We start from the raw sequence: 19,683 nt of genomic DNA, 5'->3' as shown, positions 1-19,683 counted from the left end.
TATGTCAGACAAGGTAGTAGCTTGATTAAAAAAAATGTTTAAAAAAAAAAGAGAGAGATTTTTTTTTGTTCTTGTAATGTGCCTATAAACCTGAGGGGATGACGGTAACAGCAATTATCCTCACAAATATTTACCCCTCGTCACAAAAAAACATATTGTATCCTACTTTAGTGTATATTAGTACGCCATTGGTATCAGTGCTGTTTAGTACATAAAACGTGGTTTAGGACACGGCACCGAATTAATCCGCAGGCTTTAGATTGATCAGAGCAACATGGCACAACCCACGTTCTGAAATATTCTTCCGCAAGTAGCTCGCGATCGCATTCTTTTCACGGCTTCAGTTAATTTTAGTCAACAGTGAAGCACAGTTGTTTTCCCAGTGAGCTTGTAAAAAAGGGCACCCTCTGTAGCAGCCATGTTGAAAACAGTAAATCGCTTGTGCATGACTGCAGTGAGTAACGGAGTGAAATTCCTCCGGAGCTGCCTCACCTCTACCCATTGAGTGTTAATGTGAACCACATGTTATGTTCAGTAGGGGAGGAGTGTTTCCAGTCTGACCCCCACACACTCCTAGTAGAATCTGAGCTCTATGCTCTTCAGTCAGACCTAGCTTTTAGACTATTTTTTTTATTTGTTCCAGCTTTATGCCTGCGGACATGCCATGTAGTTTTGAGGTAGCAAAAGCATACTTCTTACTGTTTACACTCCATCTTCCTGCCATTGTAATGTGGATTTCTCCTCCAGTTGTGCGCTGTGAGTTTAAAAATGCGTTGCATCTTTTCTTTTATATTATTCCTTTGTCTTAGTTTCAGTGGCTTCTGTGGTAAAATGCTGCGCTGATGGACTTCAGAGTGTCTGAAAGACATTTCCTTTGGTGAATATTAAATAGGGGTAGATGTGTGAAAAAGAGAAAACCCTTTTGTGTTATGTAAGAATAAGATTCAATTTTATACGTATGAATATAAGGAAGACAGCATTTTGAATCGTTTATGACCATAATCTGAAAAAGTGATGCATTGAATTTATTTGATTCAAATATAATTTGTTTTAATAATATATACAGACCGTACAGGGTTCTACAGAATTTTTTTGTGATTGTTGATTTTCCTCCGGCTTTTTTCAAAATTTGTGTTGCAGAAAAATACTTGAATTGGCGAACAAGTCTTTCACAGTGATATTTGTTGATAAATAAGACCTTTTAGTTGTACTCATGTTTGACGGACATTAAACTTAAAATCTGGTTGTGCCACTTTAACAGCAATAACTGCAACCAAACGTTTCTGATAACTGGAGATCAGTGTTTCACGTACTTCTAGGACTAGGATTTACTCCTATGCTTTGGATCATTGTCTTGCTGCGTAATGCAGTTGCGCTTGAGTTTCAACTTACAGACTGAAGACCGGACATTCTCTTTTAGGATTTTCTGGTAGAGAGCAGAATTCATGTTTCCCTCAACTATTACAAGTTGCCCAGGCTCTGAAGCAGCAAAGCATCCCCACAACATCACGCTTCCACCACCAGCGGTGGTTAGTAAACCTCTACATTTACTTCGTTGCATTTACTTGAGTAACTTGACTGAAAAAAGAAAAAAAAAAAAAGAGTAGGTCATACTTATATTCTTGCTCAATTAAATTTTTAATCACAGAAATGTGCTTTTGCTTCGCTACATTCAGTGGCATTCCTCCATTACTGTTAAATATTAATGAATATATATAGTTTTAATAATTAGTTTATATCATGTATGATGAGGTCACGAGTCATGTGGCTCACTATTATAGCAGCTCAGTCCTGGAAGATTATGCCCAAAGAGGGGGAAGAAGCGCGCGTCAGAGGCACGACACGTGCGCGCGCGCACACACATGGACACACAAACATAATAACACACACAAACACCACATACTTTCTCTTCTGTTCTGTTCCATAGTCTGTTCTTGTACTCTGTTGTCTTGTTTAAATGCAGTAATCAGGCCTGGTTGTGTCTAGTCCAGCTGAACCCCATTATGAATGCAGTTTTATAGATTTGGGGAATTAGTAACTACGAGGGCAAATACATTTTCACACAGGCCCAGTTGCTATTGGATAACTTTTTTTTTGCTCCAATACATAACATCATCGTTTAAAACTGTATATTGTGTTTACTCAGGTTGCCTTTGTTTTATCTTATATTTGTGTTTTAATTTCTGAAACAATTTGGTCTGAGAGATACACAAAAACAGAAGAAATCAGGATGGTGGCAAATACTTGTTCACAGCACTGTAGTACATCAGCAAAATTGTTGCCAGAAGTTAATTACCAAATAGACAAAATTGTGTTCATATGGATTTACATATGAAGTAAACTCAATGCAAAATCACCTGGGTTTTTCCAATCATAAACTTCCTAGTTTCAGTGATTCTGTGCACACTGTAGCCTCAGATTCTGAGATGCTTTTCTGCTCATCATGATTGTAAAGAGTGGTTATTTGAGTTACAGGAATGCTACGGTTAGCTCAAAGCAGTCTGGCCAGTTTCCTTTGACCTCTCTCATCAACAAGGGTCACTGAGTGTGTTTTTTTTTTTTGCTTTCTTTTTTTCTTTTCCACACCATTCTGTATAAACTCTAGAGACACATGTGTGAGATCAGCAGTTTCTGAAATACTCAAACCAGCCCATCAGGCACCAACAACCACAGCCAGAGTCAGTGAGATCACATTTGTTTTTTTCTCATTCTGATGTTTGATATGAGCATTTGTTGTTTTCTCATTCTGATGTTTTGATATGAACTGAAGCTCTTGACCTGTATCTGCATTATTTCATGCATACAAATGTTCAAGCAGAGTGCTTCTGAGGTGAAACCAGTTAATGTGTTTATATAACTCTGGTTTAAGAAGCCTAAAACGGCAAATGAATCAGCCTGCATCATCGCCAAGCCCCATATGCAGCAGAAATCAATAATCCTTTACCTGGAAGCAGAGCCATCTGTGTATTGAGCTCATGGTCATTCTGACCGGCTGATTCATCTGAGAAATGGCCATTGAGCAGTTTGTGTTTAGAAGGCGGGGGTGAGGAAGTAATGGCAAACAGATGTCCCTAATGCATGTGTTTCTAAATTATTTATGGCACAGGGTTCATATGTCCAGTTAAGTGTTTTGGGGCCATGACAGGACTAGCATGATTCTCTACTACACATTACACGTTGCATGCTAAAATGAAACTTGATGCAGAACCTTTGAAACATTTTGCAGATTCACAGCAGTGTTTCACACACATCTGATGTAAACCTGGGTGTTGGGCCAGTAGCTAGTTGTGGTTTGAGTAATGGTATGAGATGTGGAAGTGTGTGTGAGTGTTATATAAGTGAAAGTTACTAGCAACCACACTTGTAGAGTGTTAAACAATGATGGAACATTTAGCAAGAATGGAGCAACTTTAACAGCTTTGTCTGTCCTTGGTTTCTGTTACTGCTGCTCTGCTCCACTCACCCCTCTCCTGTCCCTCTTTCCTTCCTTTTTAGAACTGAAGTGTGAAGCGTTTCTAAAATGGGACAAATATACTTGAGTGGCTATCTATAAACGCTGAGGCCCAAAGTGTACCCTGTGTATGAGAAACAGCATGTAAATTGATCTTGATCCAGCAACAAATGCTATAAAGTCTTGTTATTATTCTTATTTCATGGCATTATAAAAAGTACACATTCAACATAAATGATAAAAAAAAGTTTCAAGTAAGGAGAGACCTGGCACAAGGCTTTTAGCTCATGGGGAACACATTTGCCAATTTAGGGGATTTAGTAATGTGTGTTTTAACTAGGCTCTAATTAACATATCAGTTGGTGGATAAAATTAGCAAATATAACGTTTGCATTGACTTGTAGACTTCTATGAAGGTGGTACCCTATCAAAAAAAACAGAAATGGAATAAAACTTGTCATTCATTTGTGCTGATTTTGTTTTTTGATAAACTATAACAGCTTTATTTTAATGTAAGTCTATGGTTGAGAATGAAGTAGAGCTGCAGCAACTTATTGGTAATAATCGATAATGAAAAATGTTGTCAACAAATCTCATTATGGATTAGTCGGTCTCTGTGCGGCACCGTTACTTCTGTACAGAAAACAAACTTTGGGGAGTAAATACTAAAGTTGTGTTCCAAATGAAGTACTATGCACTCTGCACTACCATCTAGTGTGTATAACACATAACACTAGCAGATTTTTTTACTAACCGGAAGTATAAGCCACGATAGCGCATGACGTCATATGCGCGCTAGCATTAGCAGACACCCGAGTCACCGATAATGACTTTCTTTAGTTTACTTTCTGTCAGCGTTACCTTTTATTCCCAACATGACCCCAGTCTCCATTAGACGGAGGTGAAATCGTCACGTGAGTGAGAAAGAAAGTGTGTAACCTCCAAGTCCTCTAAGGGGAGCATTTTAAACACTGTGGAAATCAAACTGACGCACGAGGACAAACTTATGTTTATATCCAAAATGCTCCACTGTGTGTAAGGGGCAGGGGAAACTGGTGCAAGCTGCTTAAAAGGTTTAGTTTAATTTAAGTTTATCGTCATTAAATGCTGTATTTGTGCGCTTGCAGTGTAAATTCTGTCGTTTATTATAACGGAAGTGATGTGTTAGTGATGAGGCCGTGTCGCTGATCATGCGCGGTATATAGAGTGTAGCGCGAGTAAGTAAACACAAGTAAAACATGTCTAAAGGCAGTGAGTAACAGAAACCACAAGGTGGAAAGTGAGTTTTTATTATTCATTTAGGACTGTAGTTTAATTGGGTGCTTTTTGTGCATCCCTTAAAAAATAATGCATTAATACTATAAAATAAGTTTTATATATAGGTGTGTGTGTGTGTGTATTGGGTTCTTTTCCGTTTTGGGAAAAACAGTTGTGTAAAGATTTAACCTGAAGTTTATATTTGTAACACTCAGTTTGTGGATTTTATTTTAAATAAACAAAAAAATGGTACTGAAAGCTTGCCCCGCCCTCACCTGATTAATCGAAAAAAAAAATAATCGGCCAACTAATCGATTATGAAAATAATTGTTAGTTGCAGCCCTAGAATGAAGTCACATTCATCTCAAAACCGAACCAATGTTTATGACAGTCGGAGGTAAAGAGGTTAAATTTCTGACACAGGACATTCCGCATCATGAAATGTTATTATAAATGGATAAAAAGTGGGATGTTTTTTAATAGCTACTAAATGTAAGCCTTGCCAAAATGCTGTGGTGTAAATGGAATAAAACAATAATTGGAAAGTAATCAACTTTGGGCTTGTAGCAGGGATACATTTATACATTTTAAATTTATATCGGGAATTTATGTATTTCTGTAAAGCTGCTTTGTGACACTGTCCACTGTTAAAAGCGCTATACAAATAAAATGTAATTGAATAACAGTCAGTCTGCTTTGATCATTTACCTATAACAGTTATATTTCTTACTTAACTAACATTATTGATTATCAAAACCTGTTGCTTCTTAATATTTATCAGTGACGATTTCCAGATCTTTGCTTTCAGCTGCAGATCTGTAGATGTAGAATTATACCAACATTAGGGGTTCTTGTAAAGAACTGTTTGACAGGAAGTACCCTTGTTTATGGTGTGTCAAGTCTATAAAAGATCAGACAAAGTGTGTCTGAGTTTGAGCCAAATCCCATCTGGGGTTTGTCTGTACCACACACCCTGTCTTTTTGGTGGTGTGTTGTAAATTATGAGCACTTTTTCCAGCATAGAGCTGTCTACTAAAATATGTTGGGGCTGTGCCAGCCATTTTGTACTAAAACATTGATTGGTTTGAGGCAGAATGTGTGAAAGTCTACTCAGCATGGCTCAAAGTCCCTTTCCAGAACCTTCAAACTAACTGTCCTTCAGTGGTGGATTGAACTTCCAACCTCAATCCGGCCCGCAGAATCTATCACGAAACGGCTAAAGATCCACCTCTTCCGTGTGCAATTAACTAACCCCTAACATGCCAACTCCCACATTATTAAATAAACCAACAAAAAAAACACCTTACTCTGGCACTTCCACCTCGACTCTGCTTTTCCACATTGCTTCTCTAAAACTGAATAAAAAAATCCTGTATAGTAGCACTACTTTTCGGCTACTTTTTAGTATTTAATAGGTGAAGCTGAACAGTTTGAGTTTTTGTAACCCTTATTAAGCAGAATTGCTGCTTTGCACAACTGTGTAGGAGTTATTGTCCATTTGCACAGCACCCCCGTGGACAATTATTTACACCCCTGTGTAGTTCTGTGTTGTACCACTCTGTTGCATGTCTGTGTAACCCACAGTGTTTCTCTGACAGCAGATCATCAAGGTCTGTGTAGGCAAAAATCAGAAAAGCCTTAATGTTCTTCTGGGTTAGCAGTGGTTTTCACCTAACCACTCTTCCATGAATGCCATTTTTGCCCAGTGTCTTTCTGATAGTGGAGTCATGAACAGTGACTTTTATTGACTCAAGAGAGGCCTACAGGTCTTTGATGTTAGTGGCTCTTTTGTGACTTCCTCGATGAGTCGTTCCTGTGCTCTTGGAGGAATTTTGGAAGGACTGTCACTTCTGGGGAGGTTCACTACTGTGCTGAGCTTTTCCATTTGAAGATAATGGCTCTCAGTGTGGTTCTTTGGAGTCTTTCGAGTTCTTTGGAGCAGCAGGAAAAATCTGCAAAACAGAAAATTCTAGCCAGATAACGTAAATTATTCCAGCACCGCATGTTTTAATCCCATAGTGACGTGTTGGTGCTAAAAAAGAGTGAACTATTTCAGGCGGAGGAAAGAGCCTAGAGTCTTTTGACTCTAGGCTCTTGGCTCAAATGTCATGTAAAAAAAAAAAGAAGAAGCAGCAGTGAAATCAGCCCTGGTTCCTCTAAAACTCAGAATAGAAAAGCAGTGCTGCTAAGTGAAGGTTTAGAAGCGTGAGTTCTATCCATTATACTGTAAAACTCACCTCTGACCTGGAAGCAAAGTGCTGTAGCTGTTTATGAACTGACTATTAGGTTATCTCTGAACTGACACTGACCAATGCGCACTACAGTTTGTTCATTAAACACAGTTCATTTTGTAGTTTTGTTAAAAGGTGCGATATTCAGGATTTTCAAAATTTAAGTTTGAAAGCATTTCATTGTTCCCATTCTGTTTATTGAGTGAGCCTGCAGTGAATGACACGTTTATATTCTCTTTTACATGTATACCGCACATAAATTATTTTACTGGTTAAAACTTCCTTCTAGTATCCAGTGAGTGCTCTGACCACACCTTGATGATGTGAAGAGTCATGTGGGAACTTGGGTTTGCATCTTGAGTAGGAAATAGGCCGATGGGAATTTCTAGCTCTGGTCTTCAAATCTTCAGTTATTTCATAACTCTATTTAAGAATAGAGATGGTTCGTGGCCACTTTTTTTTTTACGATACCTATACGGAAACTTTGAATATCGACCAATACTGATCCAATATTGTTTTTACCTTCTAAGCTTTAAAATGAATTATTTGAATAGATTAAATTTAATATGGCCATGTACCATAACCACAGTCAAAGTGCTCAAACTCTTGACTACCCAGCAGAAAGAACTGCATAGTTGTCAACATGGCTTATACAAAACCGCAGGTTTTTTATTTAAATTTTATTATTATTTTAAGTTTGATTACACAGTTTAAAATAAAAGAACTGTAAGTCCAATATAATATTGCTAAATACTTAGCTACTTCTTGTTATTATGGTAACTTGGTTACTGTTATTACAATATGATGTACTTCATGTGTTATATATTATAAAATATATAATATGCTTTATGCTTATGTTATCTTACAATGCACTACAAGCAATTCTGTGATATTTCATGGTAGTTTTATTACAGAATCACCAATATATGATTGGCCCGATAGTAAGTAATACTGGCCGTGGAATCAATGCTATTTCTATTTAATATAAACATAACTACAACAGTGCTGATTACAATAACGCCTCTCAGAAACACAGAAAATGTACAGTCTCTCATTTCCTTAGGCAAAAATCTTGCCATTTAGAAATTGTGCCAAATAGCCTACTAATGCGGCTGTGAATCAGGTGGTAGAGCGGGTTGTCCACTAATCGTATGGTTGGCGGTTCGATTCCCTGCCCACGTGACTCCACATGCCGAAGTGTTCTTGGGCAAGACACTGAACCCCAAGTTGCACCCAATGGCAAGTTAGCACCTTGCATGGCAGCTCTGCTACCATTGATGTGTGAGTGAATGGGTGAATGAGACACAGTGTAAAGCGCTTTGGATAAAAGCGCTATATAAGTGCAGACCATTTAATGCATTATTACATTTTGTTGTGTAATAAATAATAATGTGTTGAAAAATAATAATGCAAACTCTAAATAACAAAACTATAAATCACATTAAGAGCAAAACTTGATAATAGCATTTCACCTTTAACATTATTCAGGTCCTTCCGGTTAGAAATTTAAACAGGTGTTTGTTTTTTTGTTTTTGTTTTTTTTTTAAACATTCATATTCTCATTTTTGGTAGAAAATGAATGAATTGACTAAATGAACTGCAGGAAGTTAGAAAAACAAAGTCTGTAAGTGTTGTTAAATCTGAATGAAATAGATATTTGTTTAACATGGCCTATTCAAATAAGCTTATTAGAACATTTGTCTTATTTATTATTATTATTAACATTATCAATCGAAGATCAATTACTTGATTTATGTAGTTGTTAACTCATTTAACATTTTGTCTAACATTTTGTGTCAGTAAACAGTCCACTCTCTGTGGATCTGCATTATTACCGTAATGTACCTTGAATGTTCTGGTTTGCTGAAGAAAATATGAGAAATGCTAGAATATTAGATATGTTCACTTGCATTTTCCATCAAGCCATAACCTCACATCCTACACATGCTGAACGTTAATGTTTCAGTCAGGGATGTGTTTCTGCACAGAGGCCTGTTTTACGAAGCAAGTTAAACAAATTCAGAGTTGTAGAGTACGTTTTGAGTTGACAAAACCAAACAAATCCGACCCGAGTTAATTAAGGTTAACAGGTTTCATGACACTGGTTTTCAACTTTCTCAGTCAACCCAGGATTTAACCCTGCATCAAGGTTTACTTAGCGTGCACTTGCACATAAAAGCCAGATGTTTGCAGCAAACAGCCAATAGCGTTCAACATGGAAAAAGCAGGTGTGCATACTTCTGGTTGAAAAGCAAGAAATTATTATGCGGAAACATGAGGAGTTTAAGCCTACACTAACCACAGAAAGCAACACCGTTTCAGCAATTGCCGATTGTGTAAATGCTTAAGATTACTTTTACAGGCTCACAATGAGAATGTATGGATTGACAACGTATAACTCCAACATATTTCATGTCATTTCATTTAATAGAAATGTACTATTTTTAAATTAAATATTAATAAAATATCGATTCGTGAAAATATATTAGGACAGGAATAATGCCACCGCATGACATGTACCACTCGCAAAGAACCACAACATGACATACAGGTTGCGGTACAGTAAGAGTGGCTTCGGCATGTCAGATTTATTTATTTATTTATTTGCTGGTAAGAGATAAACTATACCATATCATAGCCCAAAATCTTTCGTACAGATGGTCATCAGGAAAAGCCAGAGCAAACTCTAAAGGGTTAACTTGCACACGTCAGATTTATATCACTTTGCTTGCAGCTGATTGGTCCAAGTTGGGTTAGAGTTTTCTTACCCAGAATAAAATCTGCTCTTGAGCACGTTAGCCGTGGAGCGTAAGTTACCGTGTAGATGAAACCTGCTACAAACCAATCCACCTTGTTGATACAAAAAACAAAACTAAACTCAAACTTACCGGGGTAGCCACCTTAACCAGCTTGGTGAAACAGGCGTCTGATGTGGTTGCCCTGTATGTGTGTAATTAGTTTATTTTTTCTGCGTATTTAAAGTCCTGAGTCCTTCAGCTATTGTCGTGCCTACTTTTCCCCACTTGAGATCAATAAAGGGTTTTTTTTTTGGTGGTTGTTTTTGTTTTTTTGTTTTTTTTAAGTTTAGGTCCATCCATCCATGTATCATTATTATTTCTCCAAGATAACTTATATGATTTGTATAGCTGCTGTATACTTACATTTTTCTTTTTCTTCACTTGTTTCAGATGGACCTTAAACTACTTTTTATATCAGCGTTGTTAGGAGTCATATCCTACAGCAGCGCCCAGCCAGGTAACTCTCTCACTTAATCTTAAATTAATAAAGTCTGAAGGCTGAAGTTGTGTAACATTCTATTTCATGCAATTTTACTTTAATTCCGACACAATGATTAAACTGGAGTTTATAATGGTCTCTCCCAAACCATCTCTCTCTCTCTCTCTCTCTCTCTCTCTCTCTCTCTCTCTCTCTCTCTGTGTGTGTGTGTGTGTGTGTGTGTGTGTGTGTGTGTGTGTGTGTGTGTGTGTGTGTAAGAGTGCTTGCCTTTAAATGTCATTATCCAGATGAAATCCGAAGTATCCTAACGTAATGGAAACACATCCCAGTCTCTCTCTAGCTCTAATTACTAAGGACCACAGAGTCCTGAATGAAAGGACGCGAGAGAGGCAGTGCTCAGTGCCAGAGAGTTTCTTTCCCTGCATGACAACAGTTGTTGAAACTCATCCACGCTGCTTTTATTTTCCGCAGAGGGGAACGAGTGCATCAAGGCTAACGCCGAGTCCTGCGGTGACTGCATCCAAGTAGGGGCCAAGTGTGGGTGGTGCACAGATACAGTAAGTACTGCTCACATGTTCGGTTTATCTGACTCATACATTTTTCACAGATGTTTGAAAATCGTTATGGGAAACAGAAATTCTTGCTTGGTACTGCATGAAGCATTGTTCATGAGTCACATAGACACACAAATCATCTCCACATCCTACTTGTTCCAGACAGTGAATAAATCAGTGAACATTGTGAAAAATGGAGATTTTATAAACAGATGATCTCAGTGTCTGAATCGACTCTTCTTCCCAAGCCTGCTCCATTCTTCAGGTGTTTGGTGGTTGAACTGAATGTTCCAGTAGCGCTCGAGATTTATGTGGTTTAAGGGCAGAATTGAGAACACCAAGCACAGTGACTTGTGCGCTCCATGTCTGCTACACTTAATGAAAAAAATGTGCTCTGAGCTGCAGGGCCGACTTGCCGCTGTACCAGACATAGTGACGCAGATTCTGAGCAGAAATACGAAGCCCGGCTATTGCACGTGTCAGAGCACAGAAGCTGTATAACTTACTAGAAGCTAGTACATACAGCTATATTCATTGTTACTATGAAGTAAAGTAGTATAGATTGGTTGGAGGACATTTCTTATTGTTTTTTTGGGATATTTAGTTAAGGTCCTTGTTAGCCTTTATTTATACAAACATAAACAGAAACCAATGCTTTATAGCTATATATGCTACAGAAATCCACCCATTTTCTGTATCGCTTATCCTACACGGGCTCACGGGAAGCCTGAAGCCTCTCTAAGGGAACTCTGAGCACAAGGCAGGGGACACCCTGGACAGGGTGCGAACCCATCGCAGTCACACATTCACACACTACAGATAGTTTGTAAATGCCAGTCAGCCTACAATCTACAATGCATGTCTTTGGACTGGGGGAGGAAACCGGAGTACCCAGACGAAACCCCCAAAGCACGGGGAGAACATGTAAACTCTGCGCACACAGGGCAGAGGTGGGAATCAAACCCCCAACCCTGGAGGTGCAAGGCGAATGTGCTAACTACTAAGCAGTATATTGGTCACATAGTACATTTATACAATTTATATTTATATTGATTTCTGTAAAGCTGCTTTGTTCCAATGTCCGTTGTTTAAAGTGCTATACAAATTGAATTGAATTGAATTGACGCAGTACTCCATCCCTAATTCTACAGTTGTGTCATTCGACAGCATGTACTTACTTACTTCACTGTAAGAACAGAAACTAATTTGTCTCTCGAACATTAACTCTAACTATAAACCGTTAAAACGTGTGACGTGTCGTTCATTAAATACCTCGACCAGTAGGAGATTTTATATATTCTGTATTCTACATGATGCATAACTTGGGAGTAAACAAGTTTGTAGACTTGTTTACAAATGCTTGCCATGTATTTTGCATATCTTCTCTTTTTTCTTGCTTTTTCAGAGTGTGAGCCATTTTGTGCATAAATCAGAAGAGCTAGTATCGGTAAAATATTGTTGTCAGTTTATATTGCATTAATCCTACCTTTTTGGACAGTAATTACATCGGTAGAATTTTTTTTTTAAATTGTTTCCATTTTATGTCAGTGTTTTTAAGAACACTTTGATTTTAAGAACTTTATTCCAGGTACTGTATAGTTTTATTAATTACAACATACTGTATGTATTTCTAATCGGTGGCTCCATTTTCTTGCTTGGTTACGTTTCATTACTCATTTTTTTTATAGTTAATACTATTTTAATAAATAAGATAAAGCGGGATTGTGGAAATAAAGACAGATCCCTTTGACACAGATCAGTCTTTATTTAATTCCATGACGTATAGAAACTATATTTACAGGTTTCATGTGTGAGGTTTTTTTTTATGTATTAATATGACAACTTGCTAATTTAAAGGTCAGTGTATTTATTCATTTTTTTAAAAATTCAGTGTCTTTAGTGATTTTGAAAAATTCAAAATTGGATGATTCAGTAAAAATCAGTGCATTATCATTGCTGCTGTTTTATCAAATTATTGGACATAATGTGTCTTTTTTGCATCTGAAGGATTTTGTTTTTTCAGAAAATGATTACCTTGTAGAAATTGTACGCTATCATTCCACTTTTACTTCTCTGTTGAAAGCGTGACAAATAAAGTGGGAAATTGAGATTCAGAGTATTTTCTAACACAAAATGTCACAACAAAAATTCCAAAGCAGTCTCTGTGTCAAACTTTTAAGAATATTACTGATTGATTTATTAATCGATTCATTGACTCTGATTCTTTGATTCATTCTCAGTGTAGATTACACTTGTTTACTTACAATTCTCGCCTTTCAGGAGTTCCTGAAGCAGGGCGAGCCCACGTCGGCACGCTGTGACGAGCTCGAGTCCTTAAAGAAGAGAGGATGTTCGGTGCTCAAGATTGAAAACCCTCAAGGGAGCCTGAAAATCCTCAAGGACAAACCCGTGACCAACCGCAAGAAAGGAGGCGAGAAACTCAAACCTGAGGACATCACACAGATCCAGCCCCAGAAACTTGCGGTCAGCCTGAGATCCGGTGTGTGTTTCAACTCTAATCCAGATTTCATTATGTAAATCTGTAATTCTGTGATTAAAGCTCATACATATAATACAGTACAGAGTGAATGGTTGTGCTTGTGGCTGAATATGAATGTTTCTCTTTGTGTAGGAGAACCACAAACAATTGATCTAAAGTTTAAAAGGGCAGAGGACTATCCTATTGACCTGTACTACCTTATGGACCTGTCCTACTCCATGAAAGACGATCTGGAAAATGTCAAAAACTTGGGCACCAGCCTGATGCTGGAGATGTCGAAGATCACATCAGACTTCAGAATTGGTGTGTTTTGAAGTTTGAGAATTGTTGCTTTTAAATAATTTTTTATATTTACTTTTGGTGAAAATGATCATTGAACTTAAAGGTGACGTTAATTTAGATTTTTGTAATATTTGGTGATTTTTTTTATTTTTTTATTTTTTTTTATTTTTTTGCATAAGCAAAATATATTTCTTAAAAAAAAAACTACCTCTTGTCTGTATGGTATCACAGATCAACATGAGAGCCAACAGTAAATGAAAAGCTGTTTTTGTTTGCATTTTTGGCAGGTGAAAACTATTAAATAAATTATAAAGATATATGTTTTTCCATTTCCAGACATCAATGAAAAGATCTCGCACCCGAGTCAGAATACAGGCAGACAAATTAATCAAAAACAAATCCTCATTTGTATTCAAAGCAGTACACATGTCTAGACCAGAAAATATCCAGAAATGCATTTGGAGAAACATCAGGAGGGGAAAAACAAACATGAGTGCTTCAGTATGAATCACTTTACAAACATATGATGCAAAAAATATTTATGAAACAAGCTACAACAAGGAACTAATGTGAATGTGAACAGTAACCAGGGGAGAGTTCAGAGCAAAGCTGTAGCAGCAGGAAAACAGAAAGAAAGAGGAGGCTGTTGTGACATTTAACACATTTGCCTTTATATTACAGCAAAGAGGCTTAGGATGGAAAAAAAAATATTGATCTTGTAATAAAAATTCATCTAAGTACCTTGTGGGTATTATGGTCTGTAATATATAGTCTCTATCTAACTGTTAGCATATAATAGAAATGTATAGGGATTGTATTTACTAACAAAAGCACTTATTACAGCTATTTTAGTGACCATTTCCTCTGATAATCTACTAACAGCATCCAGATGAATAAACACAGAGGCACCTTACCTAATGAACACATGGTGAGTGCTGAATAAACCTGATCTGTGTAGGTTTCTCTGTCAGCAAACAGGAAAATCTGGGGAATTTCACTATTTGTTTTGTTATTAGAGTTGTCACAAATAATCAATTTGTGATTTGAATTACAAATAAGCTAAATGTAATTTAAAACCTGGTTGAAAACTCTTAACATGTTGTCTCACTAACCATGATTTAATAATAAATCAGTGCTCTGACCATGATTAGCCTTAAGACTTCACCTACTACTGTGAATTGGGTTGTAGTCATCTTCGGCCATGTTTGTAATTTGTGGTGCCGTCTGGGAAATGGAGTTGCTGGTTTGCTGTAATATGACACCCTAGTGTAAATGTTCAAATATATATATATATATATATATATATATATATATATATATATATATATATATATATATATATATATATATATATATATGTGTGTGTGTGTGTGTGTGTGTGTGTGTGGATGGAACATTTGGCCGCATTGTGTCCAAAACATCACTTACTCAATACTAATTTCTTGCTTATAGAAATGTTAAACAATATCTACAGTGAATCACAGCTGCTTCTTTTTAGCTTAATACTGATATTCAATATAACGGCACTCTTGTAAGGTAAAACAATGAAACTAACAGGAAACGTTTTGTAGAGAGTGAGGAATGTGAATCGGGATCCTGGGAGTTTAGATGATTAATTAATGCAAGCCTGGATTAATACTATTTTTGGAGGAAGATCTCCCTAAATGCACTAATTAGGCAGAAATGCAAAAAAAATAAAGATTATTAATTTTATCTTATTTTTGGAACTGTTAGCGTATGTAGTACTTGCACTTGTTTAATCAACATTTTTGAACATTTAGAGAGGGTTTTTTTTTTATAAATATATATTTTTTTATAGATTTAATTACAGTTTTTACTATTTACAATTAAATAAAAAGGAAATGTAATTAATTTCAGTGTTTTATCAAATAGCTAAATCTTTGTGTCTTGGTCGTCTTCTCTCAGATTCTAATGAGACCATAAATGAGAGCATTATTAATAAAAAATTGCACTTTATTGGTGAAAGTTACTGTAAGCTTAAATTACACAATGTTGATTTCATTTCAAGATAAATGCATGTTTTGTGCTACAAGTGCCTAATTAGAGTGATCCAGATCTGTCTTTCCAGTTAGATGTTTTTCCAATAGAAGAAAGTCACAATGTTCACTTTCACAGATTTAATACTAGGGTATTTAACCCGAACCCAAAATGTACAGTGTATTTAAAAACATTTGACTGACCTTGTATGTGTGTGCTAAATGTTTCATCAGGTCTATTTCTGCATTTCTTTGTCAGGTTTTGGCTCGTTTGTGGAGAAGACGGTCATGCCCTACATCAGCACCACCCCTGCCAAGCTTCTGAACCCCTGCACTGGGGACCAGAACTGCACAAGTCCCTTCAGCTACAAGAACGTGCTGAAACTCACCAGCAACGGCAAGCAGTTCAACACACTGGTGGGTCAGCAGCAGATCTCAGGAAATCTGGACTCTCCAGAGGGCGGGTTCGACGCCATCATGCAAGTCGCTGTGTGTGGGGTGAGTGTGGTCTTTGGTCCTAACATTTTTTTTTTCCACTAATACTCTAACATTCCCAGACAAAAGTTTCATTAACATGAGTTCAAGTGAAATACTCTAGAATTAGAAAAATCGAATTTGTGACTATGTATTTAATTGATTAAAAATAGATCTAAATGGATTACTTTAATTTGGGACTTGTAACCAGAAATACAAAGATTTAGCTATTTGATTGAACATGTTATTTTTTCTTTACCCAATTTTGGTAGATAAACAAAGTTCAAATACATAATTTAAGAAACCTCTTTGTGTTCAAAAAAATTTTAATGTGCAGTGTATATTTGATGAATGAATAAGTTATTCATTTGGCCTCCAACTTGATGAGAAAGAATGATAAACATAGAGATAAATTATAGCTGGTTTGTTGGTTTTGGGAGAGGAAAACGTATTTGATGTTTGTGTGAATATATTTAATAGAAAGGTTTGTTGGTTTTGAAAGAGGTCTCTCAGTAAGAGTCTTGAAGAGTGTTTAATAGAACGTTTGCACAGTGATAAAGTTTTGTTGGATGTGGTTATTTATTTATTTATTTTTTTTTTTACTTTCTCTCTTTCTCAGGACCACATTGGCTGGAGAAATGTCACTCGTTTGCTGGTGTTTTCTACGGATGCAGGTTTCCACTTTGCTGGAGATGGAAAACTGGGTGGAATTGTGCTTCCTAATGATGGAAAATGTCACCTGGAAAACAACATGTACACCATGAGCCACCATTATGTATGTACTGTGTGAAGGATTCATTGCACGCTTGATGATTTTCAGATCACTGTGTATTCATTCATTGAGTTATTGGCTTATTGCAGGATTACCCTTCGATAGCACATCTGGTGCAGAAACTGAGTGAAAACAACATCCAGACCATCTTCGCTGTCACAGAGGAATTTCAGCCTGTTTATAAAGTAGGCTTCCTCCTTCTTCCTTCATTCACTAAGCTGTGTGTGTGCGTGTGCGTGTGCAGTACTGTGCAAAAGTTTTAGGCACCCTGTTTTTTTTTTTTTAATACAAACTTTGTTATAGATTTTTTTATTTTATGACTTCTACATTATCGAGTCAGTACAAAAACAGTTCAGATTCTTAAACATTAGTTTTCTGTAAGATTAAATGTTTGTATATAAGTAAAGAAACCAGTATATTACATGAGAGCACTTTTCAGACAAAAAACACAATGAAGGCTGCTGGGTTTTGCTGCAAAAATAAGAAGCGAGTGCGACAGAAAAGTCTCCAGAAGAACCGTGGCTGGTTCTGTACGATGCTCAATAAAACTTACAGCTCATTTCCTTATAAAACTGCACTAACTGTACCGGAGACTACTATTTACATTTTTTTGTCACACCAAGTATTGCCTTTGTTTCATTTGTAAGTCACTTTGAATAAAAGCATCTGCTAAATGAATAAATGTAAATGTTTAATTTACTACTGTTTATTGCTCTTTACTGTGTTTTACTTTAATCTAGAATCATTTCATTTCATTATTTTGAAGGCATCTTTGTTCTACAGCATTTCTTTGCATGTGCCTAAAACTTTTGCATAGTACTCTATGTGCTTTGTAGATGTTTGATGTCGGTTTATTTTACTCCCCCCCCCGCGAGTTGAAATCATCATTGGCTTGGGAAAAGTCCATCTTTTTGAAGTTTATAAACGCATGCTTATGACCTCTGTCTGCGTTCTCATGTTCTGATGACTTTCTCCCTTGCAGTTTTTATGGAATTTACCAAAATTCTGATTAAAAAATACTCTGTAGTGCTGTATTTTAGATTAAGGTTTCCTTTAGTGGCATTATTTAACACATTAGTTAACATTGACAAACATTAATACACAATAGGAAAGCATTAATATACACAATAGGAACCATTAACAACATAAGTAAAACTCGTATTAATGTTTTAATTGATGTAAACTTGTAGTAATTGTGGGGGGGGGGGTTACATAATGAACTAAATATGCCAAATAATCAACACCAGCATAAATAAGCCGTCAGTACAGCCATCACATAACATATCCCATCAGTGAGTAAAATGAAGCCTGCCGTGACCAAAACATCAGAATTAATCAGAGTTAATTAATCAGAACTGAGACTGAAAAGCAAGTTTACACCTGGAGTTCAGTACTTATCAGCATTTAGGAACATGCTGTAATATAATTACTGCTAATTTGCTTTATTTTGGACTTTATTTTTAGTCATGGATTGGATAAACATTCTTATCCAATGTTTTACAGTGCTGTGAAAAAGTATTTGCCCTGATTGCTTCTGTTTTTGTGTATCTCTCATACTAAATTGTTTCAGAAATTAAAACAAAATCTAAGATGAAACAAAGGCAACCAGAGTAAATAAAAAATACAGTTTTTAAATGATAATGTTATTTATTGAAGCAAAAAAGTTATCCAATAGCAACTGGGTCTGAGTGAAAATGTATTTTCCCCTGCAGTTACTAATTCCTAAAAATCTATGAAACTGCATTGATAATGGGGTTCAGCTGGACTAGACACAACCAGGCCTGATTATTGCAATCCCTGTTCAATCAAATCAACACTTAAACAGAACTTTTTCAACATCATGGAGTTGGGTAAAAGGTCTTACCCAGTAACATGGGGCGGCTGTGGCTCAGGTGGTAGAGCGGGTTGTCCACTAATCGTAGGGTTGGCGGTTGGAGGTTCGATTCCTGGCCCACATGACTCCACATGCCGAAGTGTCCTTGGGTAAGACACTGAACCCCAAGTTGCACCCGATGGCAGTCTAGCACCTTGCATGGCAGCTCTGCTACCATTGGTGTGTGTGTGAATGGGAGAACCAGTGTAAAGCGCTTTGGAACTGCTCAGGTTAAAAAAGCGCTATTTAAGTGCAGACCATTTACCACTAAAATCACTAAACATAAAGATTATAGTGTTTTTTATATAAACCAATGCAGCAAATATTCAATAAGGAAAGCTTAATGTAAAGTATTTGCAAAAACTCATTTATAACGTGCATATCAGATATTCATCTCTAGAGAGAACTGGATTCTCATTGAAGTCTCAAGCAGTGGGAATCTGCCTCTCTTGGTATTTTGCATAACTGTAACTCTGAAAATAGTTTCCACCTCGAGAATTGGCTGTTGCCGTGCTCTGAAATCTCCATTTAGAATTCCTGCCTGCAACGTGAAAGTGTCGTTTATAATACAAGCTCTTTTTTTTTTTTTTTTTGTCTGTCCTAGACTGCAGTGTTTTATATCTGTCTCCATCCTGTGGTTCACTCCCCAACACATTTCTCAGGGTTTTTTTTGTCTTCCGCAGGAATTGAAAAACCTCATTCCAAAGTCTGCAGTGGGAACATTGTCCGCAAACTCCAGCAACGTGATCAACCTTATTATTGATGCGTACAATGTGAGTATATCAGCTTACTTGTTCTGAATTGTGTCTTTATTCACCTGTAAAGCACTCGGTGACCTTTTCTTTTCATGCCTTTATGTTTTATCTGTCTCCTGTAGTCTTTGTCTTCAGAGGTGATTCTAGAGAACAGTAAGCTGCCTGAAGGAGTCACCATCACATATCAATCCCGCTGCAAGAATGGAGTAGTGAGTGTCGGAGAGGAGGGACGCAAATGCTCCAACATCTCAATTGGAGATGAGGTAAGACTATTAAAAAAAATTAGAAAAGCTTCTGTAG

General features: G+C 36.8%; 1 protein-coding gene across 3 annotated transcripts in view; it reads left to right on the top strand.

Moving 5' to 3' along the window:
- itgb1a (integrin, beta 1a) overlaps window positions 1–19,683 on the top strand; it is a 48,902-nt gene that overhangs the window by 17,498 nt on the left and 11,721 nt on the right. For 2 of the 3 annotated variants that reach the window (XM_017479698.3, XM_053683760.1), the window contains exons 2-10: window positions 10,128–10,194; window positions 10,648–10,733; window positions 13,011–13,230; window positions 13,363–13,533; window positions 15,769–16,007; window positions 16,603–16,758; window positions 16,845–16,940; window positions 19,312–19,401; window positions 19,506–19,646. In XM_017479698.3, coding sequence (XP_017335187.1) covers window positions 10,128–10,194; window positions 10,648–10,733; window positions 13,011–13,230; window positions 13,363–13,533; window positions 15,769–16,007; window positions 16,603–16,758; window positions 16,845–16,940; window positions 19,312–19,401; window positions 19,506–19,646 — 1,266 coding nt within the window. Of the gene's footprint in view, window positions 1–604; window positions 757–10,127; window positions 10,195–10,647; window positions 10,734–13,010; window positions 13,231–13,362; window positions 13,534–15,768; window positions 16,008–16,602; window positions 16,759–16,844; window positions 16,941–19,311; window positions 19,402–19,505; window positions 19,647–19,683 lie in introns of those variants that run through there. The other variant, XM_017479707.3, reaches the window with a different exon arrangement.

This window comes from Ictalurus punctatus, chromosome 1 (genome assembly GCF_001660625.3).
Source record: "Ictalurus punctatus breed USDA103 chromosome 1, Coco_2.0, whole genome shotgun sequence".
In the NCBI taxonomy this organism is placed as follows: Eukaryota; Metazoa; Chordata; class Actinopteri; order Siluriformes; family Ictaluridae; genus Ictalurus; species Ictalurus punctatus.
The sequence above is the reverse complement of the archived record's forward strand: the minus strand, read 5'-3'. Positions and strand labels throughout refer to the sequence as shown.